General features: G+C 40.0%; 1 protein-coding gene across 3 annotated transcripts; it reads right to left on the minus strand.

The window, feature by feature from the left end:
• Positions 1-1,803: 1,803 nt before the first annotated feature.
• Positions 1,804-22,732, minus strand: Mfsd1 (major facilitator superfamily domain containing 1). Of its 3 annotated transcripts, none has more exons than XM_020185771.2 (16): positions 22,523-22,730; positions 20,693-20,745; positions 19,524-19,636; positions 17,801-17,843; positions 17,438-17,505; positions 15,719-15,827; positions 12,725-12,827; positions 10,898-10,996; positions 10,367-10,478; positions 9,438-9,494; positions 8,963-9,119; positions 7,510-7,607; positions 6,807-6,919; positions 5,302-5,349; positions 4,148-4,205; positions 1,804-2,917 (listed from the first exon to the last, which is right to left on the minus strand). In XM_020185771.2, exons 1-16 carry the CDS (start codon positions 22,680-22,682, stop codon positions 2,914-2,916), a joined length of 1,395 nt encoding a protein of 464 aa, XP_020041360.1. In that variant the 5' UTR covers positions 22,683-22,730; the 3' UTR covers positions 1,804-2,913. The 3 variants fall into 3 exon arrangements, with proteins under 3 accessions (XP_020041360.1, XP_073930000.1, XP_020041361.1); XM_074073899.1 differs by lacking the exon at positions 22,523-22,730 and adding an exon at positions 22,126-22,174; XM_020185772.2 differs by lacking the exon at positions 1,804-2,917 and having other exon boundaries at positions 4,144-4,205; positions 22,523-22,732.
• Positions 22,733-23,437: the final 705 nt, after the last annotated feature.

A 23,437-nucleotide genomic window follows, 5' to 3' on the forward strand; every position in this document is an offset into this window, starting at 1 on the left:
AGAATTTTTTAAAAATCTAAGTGCTGGAAAGTCAAAACTTTCTAAGACAACTCAAATATTTCCATATAAAGTAAATACATATATGTTATCTTCAAAAGCAAGGAATCACAACTGTAATCCTAGCTACTTGGGAGGCTGAGATTTGGAGAATCGCAGTTCAAAGTCAGCCCAGGCAAATAGTCCGTAAGATCCCATCTCCAAAATAACCAGAGCAAAATGGACTGGGGGTGTGGCTCAAGTGGTAGAGCACCTGCTTTGCAATTGAGAAGCCCTCAGTTCAAACACCAATCCCACCAAAAAAATAAAAACAATCGTAGTATTTTTCCTTTGAACAGTTCTGCATCCTCACTGTGGGGACTGTAACAAAAATCTCTCTTCAAACTCACAGAACTGTGAATGCAAATTAAAGTCATGGAAAACATTTGTGAATATCCATTAAATATGGCTATCCTCAAGTCCATTCCCTGCACTCTGCTACCCACCAGGCCTAGACTCTACCTCCACAGACCCCACCAGAACCCAAGAGGACCCTGACCTTCCAACACTCTCACTCCCTCCATGATGAGGACTTTAAAATCTCAGTTCCTGTCCCCACCACCTCCCCACATTCCTGGCCCAGCTTCTTGCTAATTCTCCCAGTTTTTCTCAGCCCAATTCTTGAGCCCTGTTGCTGCCAACACAAGCCCAGCCTCTCTCATCCCCCTCCCAAGTCACCTCACTCAACCCCTCACCCCCATACACCTTATCCACACACCTTATCCACTTTACTCTTATCTGGGCTCTACAGAGGGTGTGGGGGGAGAAACTCATTTACCTATCCTTGTGGTAACTAAGGTCTGTTTCAAAAGTTAAAAACCACCTGTACATGGTAAGAGACAGACCCCAGAATAATCAGATTTTCCTTGGAAAACTGAACAGCCTCAGTATTGCAAGAGGGGTAAACCTTACAAGAAGGCTGAGAGCATCATTAGCCCACACTTCTAGCTATCTGGGCATAGTCCATTCTAACCAGAAATCCTGGAAAACATCCTGTTACCCCTGGGGGCAGTGCCCACAGGAGTGTGCACAATCCTGGTGAGCACTTTTCCAATTCATCAATTAAACACAAGGCACAGAGAGAGTTCCACAGACAATGGAAATCAACCATATCCTTGTTTCATAAACTAAGGATGACCATAATACCCATGTTTACTGCAGCACTATTCACAAGAGCCAAAAAACAGAAACAACCTGAGTGTCCATCAGCTGATAAATGGATAAGAAAATGTAGCACATATACCATATAGGATATTATTCAGCCACTTAAAAGAATGAAAACAGAGGAAGGGAAAGGAAGAGGAGGGGAGAAAGCGACGTGAGATATGGTGCCCTGGACAAAACACAGCCCTCAAGGACATGGCCCCAGTGAACCCACTTCCTCAATCATTTGGAATGACCCACCAACCATTCCAAAATGGTGCCACTAGCTACAGACCAACCCTTCGATACATGAGCCCTTTGGAAGCCTGTGGGGAACATCCAAACCATAACAGCCAGAAAGAGTAGGACACATGAAAATCCCTTAACACTAATAAATATGTGTTAAGACTCCATCCATTGCAAAGTGTTTAAAGCTTGTTAGAAACGCTTCATATTCATATTACACACACACACACACACACACACACACACACACTTTAAAAATGCTGAAAGTACAACCCTGAAGGAAAAAACTACCCATAATCTTTCAGTGACTATGACTAGGCACATTTTTTTCCAATTTAGACTTTCTTACAGATAATATTCCACATGAATAAAAGTCAGTGCTTTAATATTTTTATTAGTGTATATTAATTATACAAAATAGAGCCTTCATTGACATTTTCATACAGGTATAGAAAGTACTTTGGTTACATTTATCTCCTCCCCACAGTGATTCCCTTCCTATTCCTCAGTAGTTCCTCCTACTTTCATGTATGTTTTATTTACTTTGAACCCACACAGGATGCCCATCTTCTGGATCTGTCTTGTTTCATTTATCATGATTCCCAGTTCCATACACTTTCATGCAAACATGATTTTGTTCTTAATAGCTGAATACTCCACTGTGAACACAGGCCGCACACCACAGTACTACTCACTGTCCATGACAGGCAGTCATGGAACCAGCCTAGATGCCCATCATGGATAAAGAAAATGTGGTGTGCACTAATATTTTTAAACATCAAAAAGCATCAATTATCCCTTTTGCAGTGTTTTATTTATCCATGTAGGCACCTAGGCAGGCAATTAGCATCATAAACTTTTTTAGTTAATTGGTCTACAAAAATGTTCAGAAAGTTTGTACTGCAAAATTATGTCCCTAAGTTATTAGCTTCCTTAGTAACAGGGAGATAAACTCCCAAGAGCCACTGTTTAGCAGCCCTCGTAAGGACAGCAGGGCACAATCTGCTAGTGGCGAATGTGAAGCAAGTTCCTATCATTCTCCATACAAGGGAATGCCCATCACAATGCGGTCATTTGTTCTAAGTAAAACAGCCCATCTGCAACCTCAAAAGGTTCAGGGTTGGGGAAGAGAGGCTCTGCTATAAGACAAAGACCACATCCCTAAGACATAGTGCAAGTTATCTCAACACAAGATAATATTTTCCATTATTGACTGCACTTCCTGAAGTTCACCAGTTTTCTAAACTGTTCGCTGTTGATCAGCCTGAAGTAGAATTCTTCAGCAACACAGAGTACAAATGACACAGGCTAAGACAGTCCTTGCAAACACTCTTTGAAGTAGGTGCATCTGAAATAGAACTGTGACTTTGCACTCCATTACTTTCCCTAATGACTAAACTCTAAAATTTAAAAAATGAATGGAGATGAAGGTTTGCAAATCAGTGGTGTGTCCAGCCCATCCTTAAGCCACAGTCATTTAGTAACTTCTCATCTGCAAAACATAATGCAATAAATTATCAAAAAGAGGAAGAAAGAAACAGGAAGTCCCATCTGGTTCACAAAATGAAAACCATTAACATTGTAAGAGATGTGACATCAAATATTGTTAAGTTAATTAACTTTTCTTGTTAATTTTTTAACTCTTCTTCATTGAAAAACTAACTGAAGATCAATGTAGAAAATTTGGAAAATATGAAAAAGCCGGAAAAAACCTCCAACCCTTCTAACCTTGCCATTCAAATGGAACTGTTATTATATGGGCATCATTCCTTTCAGTATTTTCTCTATTATTCACAATGGGTTATAAGATATGTACACTCCTACATACTTTTTCTTGAATAAAATTAAATACTGTATATCAATTTTATCTTTTATTTACCTATAATATAGTACATTAAGTATCTGTGGCATTAAAATATCCTTCTAAAACAAAATCCTGACAACATATGATTATATGGATGTGTCATATTCAACCACTTTCTTATTCTGAGACATCTGTGTCATGTCCAATTTTTTTACATAATAAAATCATCACAAAGATTCACAATATTACTTATAATTTAAAGATCTATTTCTAGAAGTAGAATTACTATGTTAAAAGTGAATTTAGTATGGTCAAAATCACTACACCATCCCTAAAACACAGCCTGTTCTACCAGACTTCAGCCTATGCAAAAGTCAAAAATCTTACCTTATATGGTAGGTGTATTTACAAATATATTTTAAATAATAAAAAATCCAATATCTAAAACAATTAGAAATAACAGGAAACAGAATTTCTATTATACTTTAACATACCTGTAACAAAAACAAACACCTCTACCCATTGTAATCTGTTCTAAATGAGTTAGAGTGCACAGAATACATGTTGGCATAAGACAAGATGAAAAATAACTTCAACTACTTTTAAAAAAAAAGGGAAATATTTGAGAAAATGTAAAGTAAGTTTAGAACAGGTAACTTATCGCAAAGGCCTTTCTGCCACTAAAATGCCTACAGGAAGCCCAGCTCATTTTATTCTTATAATTTAAGTTATTCATCTTTTTAAGTTAAATTAAACAATCAACAATTCTGTCATAATAGTTCCAGACATAATCATTAGCTCTTAAAACTCAAAGAAATGACTAATTTCTTAAAAGCCCAAACCCAGTAACTTAAAATAAATTGCTAATTTTTAAGATTTTTCAAAATAAACACAATTTCTCTCCCTTTTAATACTTACTCGGTATGAGAAAGTTTTATTTCTTCCCTTTGTTTTGCAGAATAATTTAAGTTCCCACCTAAAACACACAGAATCCTTTCACTCTAAGTATTCTGAGTAAAAACCATACACACATGCAAACATTTGCAGATGTATGCCTAATTTTAAGTAATAGAAAGTTATGAAACATGAGAAAAATAGAATCCTATTGTAATATCATCACTCCTTAAATTTTAGCCTTTCATTCTTTAAGTTTAGAATTATGTACTGATTCAGGTTTTGTTAATTGGAACACTGCATTAATATCCAGTAACAGGAGAAATTAAAGAAAGTAGGCTAAGATTATTTAAGCAGAAAGTATATTACATTCTGTAAGTACATAACACCCTTTAGGAAAATTAATAGTTAGAAAAATCAACAAAGACAACATAAAATCCTATAGAGAACAATTAAAATGCAATAATTCATGTAATAATATCAGTAAAAAAATTTTTTTTTAAATACTGCAACTTCAAATTCTAAACCAAGCACCTTTAACCTTAAAATACAAACTGAAGCTATAAATATGCCTACTCTCATTTTTATTTTTAAATATAAGACAACAAGCATGGTGGTCTGTATTGCCAGCTACATGGGAGGCTGTGGCAGGAGGACTGGAAGTTTGAGGACAGCCCAAGCTGAGTTGGTGAGCGCCTATCTCAAAAACAAAACACCAGCAAAAGGGCTGAGGGTGTTAGCTCACGTGGTAGAGTACTTCCCTAACATTCATAAGGCCTTGGGTTCAATCCCCAGTAAAGCAGAATATGCATGTGCATATGTGTACGTAAGTATGAATGTATGTGTGTGTATAAATATATATACATACATAAATGACAATAATATCCAAGGACTTTACGTTATTTATGCAAGCACCATACTTCTTTATGCTAATATGCTACAAAACTTAAAATAACCTGCTAGAAGATGAAAAACTGTACCAGCATTTTTAATAAACATGACGGTGCACAATGCATAACTACCTAGGACATACACAAATGTGTTTCCACCACTATTCACAGAAAGTCACTACACTTGAACTAAATAAAACGCTGGTCCTCAAAGAGGCATGCAGACAACCCAGAGATCCCACAGGATGATCCACGGGGGCCTGAGAAGAAAGAATCAGAATTTCTTACCTCGGGCACGATCCACCAAATAAAGGAAGACCACAGATAAAAGGGACACTAGGAGTAAAAAGAGAGGGCACTGAAGATAAGACATCGCTTCTCAATGCTTCCTCTGCACCATAATAACAAAGTAAATCAAGGTAAAATCAAGCCTTTATCAACTGGCATTTAAAAATAAAAATACTACTCATGTCATATTGTTTTGTGAAAGTACTAAAAAGAAGTAATGCAGCATTTTCCCCACAGGAAATACTGCCCAGAGATGGCAGGACTAGAAACAGAAGCTGAGACCCCTACAGGAGAGGAAGCCAACCACCCCCAGGCCATCTCTGACTCTCCTTCCTCGCCCTTTCCAAGTGCTGGTCCTTCCTGGCACTTCTCCAAATCTTCTGGCAGCCCCTAGCCTGCTTATTATCTTACACAACAGCAAACAGAAGTAGCCATTTGAGGATTTTAAGTCTGAACACTCCATGTGCATTTTTGCAAATGGAATAATGAAACATTAAAACATAATCATTAGATTCCCAGAAGCCCACAACCAGTAAAGACCTCAAAAATTAGAGCTTGGCTTTTTCCCTCACCAAGTGAGGCACACTGTTTAATTTACTTTAAACTAACATGGCAACCCAAACGTTTGTAAAGTGCATGGTGTCTAGTTTGAGACCCAAGTATATGGAATGGAGTACTATGGAATGGAGTCACACTGCATGTTGCAGTGTCAGAAACAGACAAAAATACTTCCTGACTGTTTAGAATTCCTCAAAGATCCTTTTTTACATTTACTTTTAAATTTGATGTGCTAATTTCTAAAACTTTGATAATAAAATGAACTCAAAGGTACTCATAAGCAATTGTTTACAAATACCACACTTCAAGTATGGCCTTTACTTCCTGTGAATGAAAACAGAATTTGCTAAAATCATCTCGTGTCTGTCATTTCAAACTTGTTATAGAAGCATAAAAGACATCCTGATATGCTATAGGAGAATCTATTTTCAGATAAACACACTTTGTATGTATTATAAAGATTGTGGAAAAATGCTGATTAGGTTTTACTAATTTTAAGCAATGCACCATTACAGGTAAAAACTAACTATTCAATTTACAACTGCATAATGAATAAACTATGAGCACTCACACCTAAACCATATGACCATCCACACATCACATACCAGAAATATACTCAGGACCCTTCAAAACTTCCACTTTAAAGGGAACATTTTTTAAGCATGAATATTTAAAACAGAATATGATGTGATTCCAATGCTACCTTTATAGAAAGGAATCTCCAGAGAAATGCTTGTGCATTTTTCTTCAGAGAGCTAACCAGAAAGTCACCAGCTGTGAAAGTCTAATACACAGGCTGAGAATTAGGCAAATCTGAGCCATACAGCTTAGGGATTTGGTGTCAAAATGAGGGGAAGAGGGGGTAACAACAAAAACCTAAAGATAAAAAATAAGAACATTTTGCTACATATTAAAAGAAACTAAATGTTGCCACATGGCATACTCACAAGAAACACAGGCAATGAAGAAAACTTCTAAAAACAAATATCCCCGTGTATCCAATATCATGCCAGCAATGATGGCAATGACAGCCAGCCCAAGGTTCTGAATGGACTGCATGCTACAATGCAGGAAATAAAAAGGCACATTTCACTTTTAAGTCTTCACCACAGACAAATACTTCACTATTAATATTAGTATTTGTGAACCACATACTACTAATGTGAAGAGATGCTTTCAGCTGGGGTGACTTAGGCAGATTTTGTTTTTTAGCCTTTTACTATTTCTGCTACTAAACCATCTGCTTACAGGTAAGGGAGCTGGCCTTGTAAGTGCAGTTAAGTCCTCAATGCTTCCTGCTGGATGAAAGAAAAGGTTACCTCAATACTAACCACTGTGCAGCTGCCCCCTTTTGCTTTATTGGACCATGGATAGAGCTCAACTTCTCACTGAGAAGTCCTCAGTTGAATGGGCAGGGGCAAGGATGTAAGCTATTGGCTTGGCTTACTCCAGCCCTCCTGCTGAAGGCCTGAACACTTGTCTTACCCATGGGAGTATCATAAATAGATTGACTTTTCTACTATCTCCAGGTTCAGTGCTGTCCCAGATATCTGATGATGACTACATTCAGGCGTCCTGGATTTTTGTGATAATTAAACTGACACAGCAGAGAGAGCCATACATGATTCACTGTGTAAATTCTTTACTTACAAGCCATATGCAGTTCCCAGTTGATGTTCAGGAACTACAAATGCCACCATTGGCCACAATGCACAGGCAAGCAATGAATAGGAGAATCCCAGGAGACACTGTAGACGGCATGATGGAAAGACAGGTCCTTTGTCAGTCCTTTGATGGCAATAAGTAAAAGTGACATGCTAGCTAATCTATGACTACTGAAGTAAATTTGATTGTGATTAAACTAAAACTCAAAATATACAAACGACAACACTGTTGGCCTTAAGAGTATTCCTCTAGTGACAAGATATACAGTCTTAATATTTTCACTTGTCATCACAGGCCCAGGATAGAGTCAAGAACCAAACTAACTTGCAAAAAGTTCTTACCAATGTTGCAGGCATGTTGGTCCACTATTTACTAGGGATTACAAATTGAGAAACCAGGGCGACCTCATGCCAACAGTCCACTCTCCTGCCTCTGGGTCATCAACACTCAACTGGAAATCACAGCAGGAACCAACAACTGCCTCCTCTGCTTGTCAGACATTGCCTAGTGCTGATTTTTCTCTCAATTAAATAAACTTGATGATTTGAATTTAAGATTGGCAAATGTGAAAGTAATCCAATGCCCAACGCTGGCAAGGAAAAGACACATTTGTATGTTACTGTCGAGTTATGAGCGGGTAAAAAGTTGCCAGAGAAGCTTTTCAGCATCTATAAGACATTAATTATGGGGCGTGGCAGTGCATGCCTGCAATTCCAGCTTCCCTGGAGGCAAGGTGGAGGGAAGAACCCTGCTAGTCCCAGGCAAAAGTGCAAAACTGTAACTGAGAAATAACTAAAACAATAAGGCAGCTGGGGAGTGTGGTTCAAGTGGTAGAGCGCTTTCCTAACAAAGCACAATGCCTGAGTTCAAACCCCAATGCTGCCAAAAAGAAAAAGGAATCTGAACCGTTGCTGTAGGAACATTTCTATGCAAATTCTTACCACGAGCATAAATATTTATATTCAAGATGCAACTTCATTAACAGGTAAGAAATGCAGCACTTCAACTTGTGATCTTAAAACTGAAATTTTGGAGAACAAAAACTTAAAGAATCTGTTATCACTTTCTAACCTACTGAGAGTCAAAGATAAATGAATGGATGCTGGGCCAGTATTTTTGTCCCCTTTGATGGAGTAACTTCTTTTAATGAAGTTCGGGAAAATAAATGGAAGTAATTAGCACTCTGACTTTCATAAGGCTATTTTATTTCAAATTCTACTTTACATGGAGGTTACCCTACTAAAAACCAAATGAAATAAAAGAAGCCTTATGGATAATTTATGATCATACTTATAAAAATAATTATTTTGTATATACTGAGTGAGTCGTTTCCCGGCTGTCAAAGTACAACTATCTCAGGCTGCCCAATGTGCCCCCTGACATGGGACTTGCTGAGTCCCCTGAAGCCCCGCCCTACCCAGGTGCTAAAAGACGTTACCATAGCAATCCAAGGGTTCCACATCGTGAAGGCCAGCATCATGTGGGACACGAGCGTGGTGGCCACTGCACACAGAACCCAGAGGATGTTCTTCCCTGTTTTGTCCACCAGGAGCCCAAACACTGGGGACATGGGAGCTGATATGACATAGACAATGCTGCCCAGAGAACATGTAAGGAAGTTAATGAAATGTAATACACTGAAAGTAAGTACAAAAAGTGCTTAAAAGTAATAGCAGAACAAATTCTGACTTATTTAATTCAACATTCTTCTAAGATGGCCATGGAGAAAGAGAAATATTCACAGCAGTCCAAGAATTCTTTGGTTTTCCATTGATGCAAAGGATGTAAGTCCCAATACAGTCTTGGCTTTACACTGGGATGTTAAGTCACTTCTTTTCTGTCTCTGAGAATGTTTGGTTAGACAGACTACCATACCTTGCATGCAATAAGCACTTAGAGAATTAAGGAAATACCTGTTAATTGCACTTGCTGCCTGAGAAGAAAATCCAAATTTCTCTATAAAGAAAACTCTAAAATTAAAGAGACAAATGTGTACATTAGAACTACAGTATTTTCAAAACATAAAAGCAAAATTAAGATGAATAGAAATGACTCTTAAGTTTAGTAAACATTTCTTTCTTGATAGTATCTCCCACCTTCTTTGATATTCATCAACAAGCAAACAGCTAAAGCTTAGGTCTCTACGTAAATATTGCACTGACTGCCATCAGTGCATCCAAACTTTCAGAAAACTCAATATTCTACTACAAAGAATTAAGGGTACTTCTCCTTAAGAACAGTATCGGATAGGCTTTTTACTAAATAATAACTTGTCTCAAGTTATTTTAAATGACAGCATGATTTTAAAGGCGATAAAGATGAAAAGATACATCCCTACAAACACAATCATACATCACTGAACAAGATGAAAAAATACATCCCTATAAACACAATCATACATCAGTGATCAAGAAAAGAGATGTAGAATAGAAAGCAAAGAAGAATTTGCTCTGAACTCTGAATTTAAGCCTGGTAGAATTACAGTCCTAACTAACAGTGATGCACCCAGTCACAGTGCACCAGTACATACATAGTCTCTATTTATATGAAGAAGCCTTCTAATCAAGGGGTTAAAAAGGAAATTAAAAAAGAATACTTGTCCAAAATCAAGTATTAAATTAGTATTATGAATCAAAAACTGTTAAGTATTTCTTCAAAAGAATAACAAAAGTATTAATCCAACTAAACTTTAAGAAAACCACTGCATTCCAGGACATAAATAATTCCTGTGTAAATATAAACTATGACCAGAGAAGATTTACTGTTTAAAAAATCAACTATATTTATGGATTGAGTTCTTGTTATACTTTAGCTAAGAAAAGTGGTGTTAGAAAATACTCACTTTCCAAGTCCAATAAAAGGAAACACCACAACATAGTAGCAGACACAGATGATAAATATCAGCCATAGTGGTAAGGAGAAGTCCTTTATATCAGTTAATTTAATAACTTCACCTAGGAGAGAAAGGGAAGACGTCATGAGCAAATTTTACATGCCTGCAGAGCTTTCACCTCTAGCCAAGATTATTTTTTAATCACATGATCAGTCTCTGTAATTCAGTTTTAAAGAGCATTTTTCTTACACAGACTTAAGAAAACACTAAGATTGGTATCTGCCTCCCACTCGCATCCAAGAACAGTAATCATTTTGTTCATGTATCGAGTACAATCGAGACTGTAAATGCTGCCAAACGTCTAAGGGGGAAAAAGGTAACCAAAAATTTAGACAAGTGGACTTGGATTTAGAAATATAAAATATATGTATTCAGCCCCATCAGATTCACAACACTGCATCAGGAACTTACCCCACTGTATATTTCTTTATAGAAGGCCACAATTCCTCAAAACCCCACTCTTCTTTCATTTAGACTTACCTGTTTTTCCTTGTTCTTTGTGAAGGATTCTCTCTGCTCTCTGATCCAAGTAAGCAAGGACCAAGGCACAGATTAGTGAAAGAACACAAGTTATACAACCTACATTTAAAAGACAGAAAGAGAGAGAGATTTTTAAAAAGATAACCAGAGCAGAAGTTCCCAAAAGGCAGCATATTCCATACACAGCAAAAGTGTGGTAACCCAAAGGGAAAGCACCTACAGACAGGAGTAAAGAAAGATGACAATTAGCACTCAGAGACAGAAGAGGAGGAACAGCTCAGGGCAAATACTCAACAGCAGTCACTTTTACTCGACTACTTCCATGTGGAAGGTTGGAAAGTAGAAGGAAAAGGCTAGAACAAACTAGTCTAGTCTTGTAGAGCAAAATACAGACTGGGGAAAGCAGATGAGCAGCTAGCAAATGTATCCTCATTTAATTCAGTCTAAGCACCAACTATTGAGAGATCTGGCGTGGGTGGGGGAGTGTATAAAAGCAGTCTGATTGGTAGCCACCTCATCTTCCTTCTGAAGCCTTTGTAATACATTGTAATACATGTAACCTACTCTCCAGCAGGAGAGCTCCACCCACCCAAAGCCTGGCTCCCTTAGGCTCTCCCTCCTGTGAGTTCAGCTTTTCTCAGTTTACACTTCAAGAAGAAGGTCAAAAAGCTTAGTAGATTAAATGAATCATGAATCTTTAATTGGCTAACATGCTATGGTTCGGTTGAAAAACTAGTTGAAATGAGGGCTGGTAGACAAGGGTTCCACTGCTGGCACTAGCAAGCTGAATGACTCTGGGCACAGAGTTTAATCTATCTGGGCCTCAGTTCCCCAGCTGTAAAATAAGACACTTTGACCTGATGGTGACAAGGCTATTTTCTGGCTCCAAAATTCTTTAAAATTCTAAAATTCTCTACTGTAGAGAAAAGGAGATGGAATGCTAAAGAGCATTTGAGAGGAAAGTTTTAATTAAAGCAAAGGATTTGAGAGGGAGGGTTTAGCAGAAGGGAAATCCTTAGTTATGTTTCCAATTAGGATTACCTCACTGTACTCTTTTTATCAGGCTATATGTACCAAAGAATTATAAGGAAGAAAAGACATGCAAAACTTGAGAACAAGACTTTTTACCCCACCATGCCACGATCTCTGTAGGCCCTACAAGAAGCCATATGCACCCCATGGGGTTGTTAGACAGATTCTTTGTTGAGAAGAAAAGCATAAGAGGTAAATTCAGAGAGCTTCATATACTACTCAGTTACCTACCCAGGAACTAGTGCCATGGAGCCACGAGCTCAAGAACAAGAGGGACCCACACAGTGTTGGTCAAAGACCCACAATTTTATAGAAAACTGAGACACAAAGGTCAATTTCCTTGCCCAAAATGAGAACTATTTAGAACCAACACTAGAACCCAGGCTCCTGACTCTCAGCCTAGTGGATTTTCAACTATAACATATCACATCAAACTCCTATGAAATCTAAGCCCCATAGGTATACCCACTGAATTCGATCAAAAGGAAACAATTCTTCCTTTACTGACACCTTACTTGAATACATCCCCTGAGTGGCCTCAATTTTCATAAACACATCTCTTTGAATAGATAGGATAAATGACATCACTGAAGTAAATGAGGAGTAATCCTCCATTTTAAGAAAGTGGAAATGACTGGCTATTTTTAGCTAGGCAAGAAAACTAGTGAACTGGGAGTGGTGGGGTAAAATCATAACCAAAGTGGCCTCACGGAGTCCAGTGTTCTTCTCTGTCACAGAACTCCCTATAATAAGCCTTCAGAAGTGACAGAATGTGAGACGTCAGAATTCACTCACCAAGCATAAGTGTTACCCCAAGGGTTGTATGACCAGCAGAACCCAATAAAGCTTCAATCTTAGAATACAGCCATCCTGTGAGGTTCATGTTCACTGTACTTCCCTTAAAAAAGAAGAAATCAACACAATTGCCAATTATCTATACCTCTGCCTCATTTGAAAAAGAACATGATTTAAGGTGGCTTCAAGAAATAAGTATGATTAGGATCCAGATTAACCAGGAGATAATTTTTTTTTAAACTTACAAAGGGAAAAAAAAACTAACAGACTAAGATAAAGTCATAGATAAGGTTACTTTATCAAGAAAAAAAATGTCAGTTTATTAGAAAGTGCTAGCACACAAATTAACACAGTGCATTTAAAACTTGCTAACAAAGAAAGCAAAAATGAAACACAATTTATAAAATTCAGAGTTCCTAAGACAAAAATATAACCAGTTGCACAGAAAAAATAAAATGGGGGGTGTTCTTCTGAACATCCACAAATGAGCAGAAATAACAGAGAATATCCTCACTCATTCAGCAATTACTGAGCCACTGTCACAAGCCAGTCACTATTTCAGGTGTTCAACATACAATAAAGAACACAAAAACCACCTAATTTTCAGAGCTTACAACATATTAGTGGCATAGAAAAACTGTAGAATATAAAACAGTGGCAAGTGCTTTAGAAAAAAGGAAAGGGTGAAGCAGGGAAGGAGAACAGAAAGTGGGGCAGCCTCACTGAGAGTGTGACTGAAACGGAACCTGAAGGAAGGAGCTGTGAGGACACCTGGTGATGCAGTCCAGACAGGAGGACAGCACACAGGCCCCCAAGGGAGCCTGGCTGGCTGCAGTGCATTCTGGAATAGTGTAAATGAAGAGGAAGGAACATGAGGTGAGGCCCCCAGAGAAGAGATGGTCGGGAGGGAGCTACTTATGATGACAGAACTGCTGGCTTCTGTGTGATAGCTACTGGGGTCTTGAGTAAAGACGAAGCACAACCCATTTCTGATTTGACAGACTGAGTCAGGCTGCTAGATTCAAAACAGACCACAGGTGAGGCAGAGGCAGAAGCAAGGGCACCAGTCAGGGAGCTCCCCCAGTAGCCGTAACAAAGGAGGAGTCTGGGACCAGCAGTAAGCAGTGGGGTGTGGTGAGACGTGATCAGAATACGGACATATTTGAATGGCACAGTTAACAGGATTTGCTAACAAAAGTATGTCAGGGAGGAGGCTCAGAATGACCCCAAGGTTTTGCCTAAGCAACCGAAAGAGCTGTCCTTAACTTGGGATGAGAAAACTAAAGGAGGAGGTGGTTTACGGGAGTAATGGGTGGAATATCAAGAGCTGAGTTTAGAGCATGTTAGACTTGATTTACCTACAAGACAGATGAGGGGACACAGAGAATACACAGTTGCATACATGGGTGAGGAAATCAGGGGAAAGGCCTGGACAAGTGACATAAATTCAGGAGGGAGGTACCACTATTTAAAACTATAAAACTAGATGAGATCACCAAGGCAGTGGGTTTTGACAGAAAGAAGATGATGCCCAAAACCAAGCCCTGGGGCACTCCCTCATTTACAGGTTGAGAAAAGTGAAATGGAGCCACAAAAAGAGGGAGAAGGCAAGAGGAGGAGGATGAGATTGTGGTGTCCTGAGACTCCAGAAATCAAGCAGGAGGGAATGCCAGCTATGCTAAATGCTACTGAGAGGTCAGACACTACCAAAGGCTGAGAAATGACCATGTCCTCAACAATATTCTCACAGCAAATAGTGTCACAAATTTCACATGGGCACTTCTTACAAAATGCTGTCAATGGCATCACTCGACCAAGAAATAAGGTAAGTGGAGACTTAGTGGACACTTTCTCCAATATCACTGCAAATATAAGCTTCTTAAAAACAGGGGTGCTGCCTTGATATTCCTTTAATTCTAACACATCTAGCACAGGCTGGGTGTGGTGGCTCACACCTGTAATTCCAGCTACTGTCTGTAATCCCAGTTACTTGGAAGGTGGAGAACAAGAGGACTGCTATTTGAAGCCAGCACAGGCAAAAACGTTACCAACTATCTCAAAGAACAAGCTGACATAGTGTTTCACACCTATAACCCCAGCTACATGGGAGGAGTAGGGAGAAGGATCACATACCTCATGTTTTGCCAGCCCCAGGCAAAAACATGAGACCCTATCAGAAAAATAAGGGCTTCAGGAGTGGAGTGCATATCTATCAAGTGCAAGATCCTGAGTTCAAATCTCAGTACTGCCAAAAAAAAAAGTACACACACACAACCTAACTTAGCAAGTACTCAATAAGTACTTGTTGAAATAATAAGCTTAAAAGCAACAAATTCTGAAGGAAAATCAAAAGAATGCATGGCCTCCCACTCCCAGCTAAGACATGAATAAAAGGAAAGGGAGAAGTCTTCTGCCTGAAGATGCATGGTAACAGTCCAAGTGCCTGAGCTCTGACAAACTCAGCTCTCAGGCAACAGAAAATCATTGGGAGACAAATGACCTCTGGGGTCATTCTAGAGGTGTGAACACTGGGGTGAGACAGCCGAACACATGCCACCAATAAAAGCTACTTGTGAAGGGAGGTTTCATGTCTAAGTGAGGCTGAGCTTCATGAAGTTTCTGGAGTAGACAGCCCCATCACACAACAAACCTCCCATCCCTGGAAGTGTTCAACCAGAAGCTGGATGGTCACAAATGGAGATGTTCACAGCAAGGCTGTCAAAAATGGGTGAGATATTAGGCAACTTAACTCTCTGAACTAAAGAATGTTCACATTGCCATTTCATGACTGTTTACTAACTGAAATAAGATAAGAAATGCTGTACTTAAACCCCAGCAAATGCTCTACTCTGTTATAGAGAAATATCTAAAGATCAATCCCTATTTTACCACACTTGTGTACCCAAGCATACTCCATGCTGTGATCATGGAGAGAACTACCAGACTCCATCCTTTGCTTCCTATCTGGCTTCCTTAGGCTGTCATCATACTTACAATTCTAGCCATGCTGAGCTGGAGTCCAAACACCAGGTTTAGTTCTTTGCCTTTAAACCAACTCACAGCATATGTATTCTGTGCAACTGCTAAAGACTCTCCACCAATCCTAAAAATGGAATTAGGAAGAAAAGTTACAACCTTTAAATTCCACAGTTAGCAATTTTGACACTCCTGATATCAAGAGGTAGAATTTTTGTCCCTTTCTCTTGAATTTAGGAGGGCTTATGAGTGCTTCAACAAGGAGAACATGGTGGGTGAAATGACAGTGTGTGATCCCAGTAACCCAATCAGATCATAAAACTGACACTTGTCTTTTCATTCCACCACTCACTTGGAGTCCTGAGCCACTTTGTAAGAAGGCTGGCCACCCCAATGGTATGGGAAAGCAAGTCACACAGAGAGGGCATGTGTAAGTGCTCCAATCAGCAGTCCTACTCTTCCAGGCAGCCAAGCCCAGTGCCCAAGATGTGGGTCAGTGAACTTCCAGATGATTCCAGTCCCCAGATGCAGCCTTCCATGGATCTTGGCAACTGAGGTCCCCGACATCAGGGCACAGAAAAGCTATTTGTATACTGTACCTGGTCCAAATTTCAAGCAAAATGAATCAGCTTTATTCTATATGTTGGAGTCATTTTATGTGCTGCATTAATGACTAGAACAGGCAATAAAAGGGATCTGGGTCACTACATCACCAATCTCCCTATGTAATGCACTGATGTGGGGGAAAGTGATCCATACTTTGTAAAAACAAGAATTCACTTTTCAGGCCAATACAAAAGGCTCTCCATCAATCAGTACCAACACTGACCCTAAATATTCAATATTCTCCTACTTCCTGGGTTTTCATTTTCCTTCAGTTACTATCACCCCCTAAATACATTCAGTTAGCAGATTCACCTCCTCCAGATCCTAAGAATGAGTCCTTCTTCCACACTCTTGTCCCAAACTAAAAATATCTTCCTTCTCTTCTATTAATCCAAAGCCCCTCCTTCTGCACTGGCCCCCTTCATCTGAGGCTATTTCTGACTACATTTTTTTTCATGGAATCCCTTTCACGATCAAATACATTTTGTATCCCTGCTCTGACTTAGTGTACTTTGGGACAAATGTCACATGTCTGAATGCCCCTGTTACAGGTTAAAAGCTTGAATAAATTATGTTTTTAAGGTGAAGACTAAGTCCCGTCACCTCTGTGTCTCAGGGCAGGAGGCTGGACTGGAATGGGCTGACTTAACAGACGCTAAACTTCGCACAAGGCTATGAGCCTACAGGTGCTGTCTCCAGCAAGGTTCTCTCACTGAGGAAGGGTGAGATATGCATGAGTCACCAACCTAGAAGTGGTCAGTCTGTACTTTTCCAAATGATGTTTAGATCAGTCTTTAATACACTAGAACAAGCAAAAGGGCCCAAGAAAAATAATTCTAAAGAAGTTCTACACAGAGTTAACCATGACCACTCAAAATTATTTTATGTTTTCAAGGAAAATTAAGACAACAAAGAAATGGTCATATACATATAGTCACTAAATTTCCAGGATTTGAAGTACTTCCTTGGAAGAGATAAAAATATTTTTTTAATCCATAAGGGACTTGGATATAACATATTGGTAGATGAAGTAGTTGGCATGTTAGAGGCCCTGGGTTCAAGTCCAGCATCAAATATCCCCAAAAGTCCTTCATACATATGCTAAGATAAATGAAATTATGCATGACTTACCCAAACACAAACCTCCCAAATTCCATCAGCCAAAAAGCATTAAATATTCCACCCAGAGCAAAAACAACCTAGAATATTGAATCAATGAGAGAATAAATTCAAGGCATTCAAGAGAAATAGTTAATTTATAAATCACAACAATCTTCATGACAGTTTTACTGTTCCTCCTTAATAAATCTGTGAAATTAAAATATTAATGCTCCTGTCTTTCAAGACTTAAAATACACTACATTATACCACATGAGTATTTATGGGCTTGATTAATTAAGCTAGGCATTCATTAAACACATCTTTGCCAGTGGAATTAATTAAACAAGAATTCAAAAGTTACTGTCAAACAATAAATGCTTTGGCCTTTCATACCTGTCCAATGCAAACCAAGCAGCTAAAAATAATCGTGCCCCATCTGTTTGAGAGAGAAAACAAAGTCTTAATTTCTTCTTACATTACTATTAGTAATCACAGAGTCCTTTACTAGCAATTCATTTGGTTTTCTTTGTCCACTCTAAATTCCCTCCAAGAAAAGAAAACTGAAGTGCCCATCAGCCTCTGCCACCAGCCACTTCCATAGGCTAGATGCTAATTTACAGAAGCCCAGGCTCTGAGGGGGCTCCAGAGGCTTCAGTAATGGCATGTTACTTCTAGCATTATCATCTCTTAATAATCTCCAAGAAATTCCCAGGATCAAAACTACTTAAAATGGAAATCCTTCATAAACTTTTAACTAACGGTTTAGGATTATTCTAAGGAATTTTAAAGTAGTCTTCAGTAGCTGTAATTCTTGATAACAAAAAATTACTTTTTAATCATGTTAATACAATTACAAGTCCAACATTCTACAGTCTGAATGATTCATGTTCCCTCAAAATAATGAAATGTCAGTTTTAGAAGAGTCCTTGGGCTGGATATAGTGTTAAATGCCTACAATCCTAGCCACTGGGGAGGCAGAGATCAGAAGGACTGCAGTTTGAGGCCAGCACAGACAAAAAGTTAGTAAGATCCCCATTGCAGGACAAAGCTGGATGTGATGGGTTTTGCCTATAATCCCAGATACACAGGAGAGCTAGGTAGGAGGGTCAAGATGCAAGGGCAGCCCCAGGAAAAAGTGCAAAATCCTACCTGAAAAATAATTAAAGCAAAAAAGGGACAAGCAAAAGGCCCTGAGTTCAAATCCCTGTGCCACTACAAAAAAGAAGAGGAGAAATTAAAGACCATCCATCATTTAAGTCCCTCTGAAGATCCTGTAAACGCCTCACCATGCTGCACTGAATGTTCTAGCACTAGAAATTTTCTTCAGTGCCAAGACAACTTACTCAGCCCCCAACCCAACCAAGCAAGCTCCTCCTCACTCTAAGTGGAGTCTTTCCTCTGAAAATTCATAGTAATTCTATCCCTTGCGGCCAAGGAAAGTATATGTAACTCTTCCTTCACATTACAACTGCTCAAAAATGTTTAAGGTTAGCCCCCAATTTTCAACTCCTACCCATGTGGCAGACATGGTTTGAATGTGGTTCATCACCTTTACCTCTGCCTTCTGAAAATATTCCCAGTCATTCTCTAAGTCTCCACTAACAGACACACAACCATTAGGATGAAAAGTGACAAAGCTTTTTTGTCAGTATTATTCCTTCCTGGGTATTTAAGTCCCATAGGCAATCTCACCAGGCTGAAGAAGTACCAGCTACGTACGTACCAACACTGTACATCCACTCTTAATTTCCTTTTTGCGATCTTTCAAGGCAGGAATTCTTATCAGTATTTTAGTAAAGAGGAAATTGCAGCTCAGAAAGTTGCAAATGGCTCAGAACAGAAGTTGAGCAAGTGGCAGCAAAGTGACTCAGATCCTAGTCGGCGTGGTCCAAAGGATGAGCATAGTTTACCTCCAGAAAGCCGAAGCTACCTTATCCCATCAGCATTTGCTAGTCCTGACATTACGTGTACCAATTCCAGAGGTATAAAAAATTTTTTAATCATGTCAAAATACAAGTCTGTTCATCTCATTCTAAAAATACTTTAATCTAGCCCTACATTTTCTCAATAACCAGGTGAGATTTGCCCATAGGTGATTTTTTTTTCTCAAGCTTACCGTATTCCAAATACTCGGTCTATCAAAAAGCCACCAAAGAAACACAAAACGACATTGGGCCAAGAATACCAGGCATACAGCAGCATGAATTTCGTGGTATTCACCTGCATATCCTGTATGGAAAGAAAATAAAACTATTTCTTCCGGACAGTTAGGTTTAGCAACTAACAAATCAAAATATGACAATCTAACACAGAAAGCAGTTCTATTTTTATTTCTGTATAAAATTTCTTAACCATCTGTAAATCATTTACTCCCTTGAAAAATCTCATGAAAGCTACAGCGCCTGCACAGAAAAATGGTCACACCTGAGAACTTCTTGAGTCTATGTGGCATTTCAGGGACTTCACAGACCATACACTTGCTTTGGGGACAACCTTGTTCTTCTAATGCCTGCTCTTCTAAATGCCTGCTTCCTTATTACTGGCTGCAATGGGGACTCCTCTATCATAGGAAAGAAGAATCTTAGCCTATCCTCTCCACCTCCAACCCCTGCCAACTCCTACCTGCTTCTCTGTCATTCTAGGGGCAAGCTATGCATTTTCTCCTGCCCAATGGTAAGAAATGTACAAAAAAAAAGGGTTACCAAAATACTGAAAAAGCAGTGAACACCAAATACATTTCTACAATTCAAAACCAGGCTAGGATTACTGACATGGACAATATTCAGGAATCAGTATTCACACTTAAAAAACAAAATAGATGGGGACATGGCTCAAGTGGTAGAACACCTGCCTACCAAGTGCAAGTCCTTAGGTTCAAATTCTAGTACAACCAAAGAAACAATAAGAAGAAATAAATGAGTAAAAATAAAAACAAAGACATATTTGAAAGCAAACCATCCCACCAAATTATCTATCATTCAGATAAGCAATGAGAAAATGAAATACAAACAAAAACTAATATATTTGGCAATACCATAGAAACAGCACACAATTATTCACCTAAGATACAAAACAATTTTAAGTCACATGTGCCATAATGGAATTCTTTGTGGCAACTCAGTTCAACTTAAGAACACTCCTTGCAGGTATGTATTTCGTGACTATAGATGTTCAGATGTTCCAATGAAATCAGTCACCACTGTTGACCACACAGCCTGACACAAAGGAGCCTTAGCAGCTACAAATGCTCAAAGGTAAAAGACACAACGTGGAAAGTTAACTCACCCTTTTAACCTGGGTCTGAAGGGCAGCAGGATTGTCATAGCAAAAATAGCTGCCTAGAAAAGGAAACAGCAAAGAGTTTATAAGGAATAGTAGTGTCCATATAAAAGTTTCAAGTTGCAACTCCTTCCTCATTACTACCCAAAGGCGATTCTAAACCCACAATGGATTTAAGGGCTGCTGACCTAAAGGAAACATTTTTGGACCACTTCCTTACAGTACCACTATTTCTACTTTGTAGCCAAAGAACTTCAACAATTTAGTAGGGTACATAACAGAAAATACCAGGAACCTGTATGAAGAAGTCAACAGCTAACCGTTTTACATTTTCTTTTCATCACACTTCACATCTTTACTAACACTCTCATGATGCAACTATCTTTTCTTTATGTAAAGCTGCCAACATAAAAGTCTTACAAACGTCCTCAGCAGTTTCCCAACATTATCTGAGGTCACCATTTTTTTTTTGAGAGCAGAATGGAGTGCAGCTACTCTAACTAGACCAGTATTTAAAACAAATTCCTAATGTTACAAACAAAATACCTAAGATCAAATAATTTAGCAACTACAGTACTATAAGTGAAGAAAATAAAAGTTCTAAAAGATCAAATTAAACACGACAATGTCTTGGGGATTAGAACAAGAATTGGGAAGAGATTTGATATTCGTGAACTAGGATTTATTTTAAAGGTAAGATAGAATCTTCCACCACCATTTCACCATTAACTGCAAGTACACAAAGCCAGCTATCAACAGAACAAAAATTGTTATTGGCAAGGAATGAATCTTGCTTCCAAAACCCAGGCATGTAATTAAATATACCAAACAAGCTGTGTGCATGAGTAGGGACAATTCTGTGTTTGTTGTTTCCTCACTTTGGGTTTTGTTCATAAACCCAGAAACTTCTCAGTCTGCTTTAGTCCCTTATAGAAGGGATTCAATGCCACATTTTAAAGCTAATGGATGAGCACCATCTTTCCAATTAAGGGCGGGGGGAGGGAGGGAGTCAAAACCCAAAGCATCTTCATCCCCACTTAGATATTCCGGCAGTAACCTAAAGTGACTAATCTATATGCTCCTAAACGGGCTCAGCACAGGTCCCGGCTAGTCTCGTGAAAGACACATTCTTTGATACCAAGCTAATACTGATATTCGAATTAAAAGCTGGAACACGGGAAAGATATTTTTAAAGTTATCTCAAGAAAATGCGTTCTGAGTTCTTACATTTCGTAAGCAAAACCAACGGCCTACCACAAGTCCAGTCCCCTGTGATTGCTTCACAGTGGCGGAGCCCAAGATCAGCAGAACACATCACTCAAGAGGCTATCCGCAAGGCACAGGTGCACACTATCCCAAAGAGGGTGAGAAACGCAAAAGACTGCCACAGAAATCATCCATTTCAAAACAATTTTAAAATGCAGGAGATCACATCTTACCCTGGAGGAAGATTACGAGGATTGAGATGGGGGGCGGGCCAAGAGCCTCCTAGGCAAAAGCGAGAGACCCTGTCAAAAATATTACTAAAGCAAAAAGAGCGAGGGGCTAGCTCTTGTGATACAGCGCTTGCCTAGCCAGCGCGAGGCCCTGAGTTCAAATCCCAGTCCATGCCTGTAAATCTATTCCGAGCACCGTGCGCCCAGAGGGACTGTGGCGCTCTAGAGTCCTTCACAACTACGTCCCCACGTTCGAGCTGTTGTCCTCCGGGACTTGGAGCAAAACTATCCCAGCTCAGACCCTCGACCCCACTATCGGACGCCACATAAGCAGCCAGTGGACAGTCCAGAAGGTGGACACTCCCCCCATCACCCACTGCCCCCCGCCCCCTCAGCTCACCGAAGCCGAGGAGGCACATGAGCAACAGCACCAAGAGCCGGTGCGCCAGGCGGCTGGGGTCGCAGAGGGCAGGCAGCGCCCCGGGAGCGGCGGAGGCTCCACTGCCGGCCTCGTCAGGGCTGCCGGGCAGCAGCGCCCGCGCCTCCTCGTCCTCCTCCATCTGCCGCTGCAACTGGGGCTGGAGCCGGAAGCAGAGCAGCCCGAGCCTGCAAGGGCTGCGGTCACGTGCCCGCCCTGCTCACGTGATGCGGCGGGTCACGCCCGGCTGCACTCACGTGGCGCCCGTGGTCACGTGGTGATGGGGGCGGGGTTTGCCCGTTGCTCTTTGCTACCGGGGGTTCTTAAGGATCCCGCTGCCCCGCCTTCCTGTCCTTTGGTTTCCCGCCCTGCGTTCTCCTGCCAGACTGGGCGGCCCGGCCTGGGGTGGGGGGGGAACCCCTAAATTCGCGCTTTCTTCTCGGAGCAGCTCCTCCACCTCCACCCCCACCCCCGCCTTGACTGCTCTTCCTCTCGGGCTTGATGGAGCGGCTTCCGATGTGCCCCACCGTGCACAGGGAACACAGAATGCCATCAGGCGCTCTGATATCAGAGTCCGCGCTTGACTCCGAGAGATTGTCAGAAACTAATCCTTAACACAGGAAGATGAGTAACCATGATGAGATCCGAGGCAGAGAGGCGTTGAGTTCTGTCCACAGAGATGGGCGTCTTGAAAAGTAGGAGCAGGTGCATGGCTTAGCCTGCTTTGGGGGAAGGTGAAGATGAGTAGAGTTGAAGCTTTTTGAAGTTGATACCTGGGCTCAGTAAGGCTGAGCTGATCAAGGTGACTGGCTGAGGGGGTGACAGCACGGAGGGTGGGTTAAGAGAGACAATGAGACATCAGCACTAAACAGGGCTGGTCCTATATGTTTAGATTGA

The sequence above is a fragment of the Castor canadensis genome, chromosome 5 (genome assembly GCF_047511655.1).
Source record: "Castor canadensis chromosome 5, mCasCan1.hap1v2, whole genome shotgun sequence".
In the NCBI taxonomy this organism is placed as follows: Eukaryota; Metazoa; Chordata; class Mammalia; order Rodentia; family Castoridae; genus Castor; species Castor canadensis.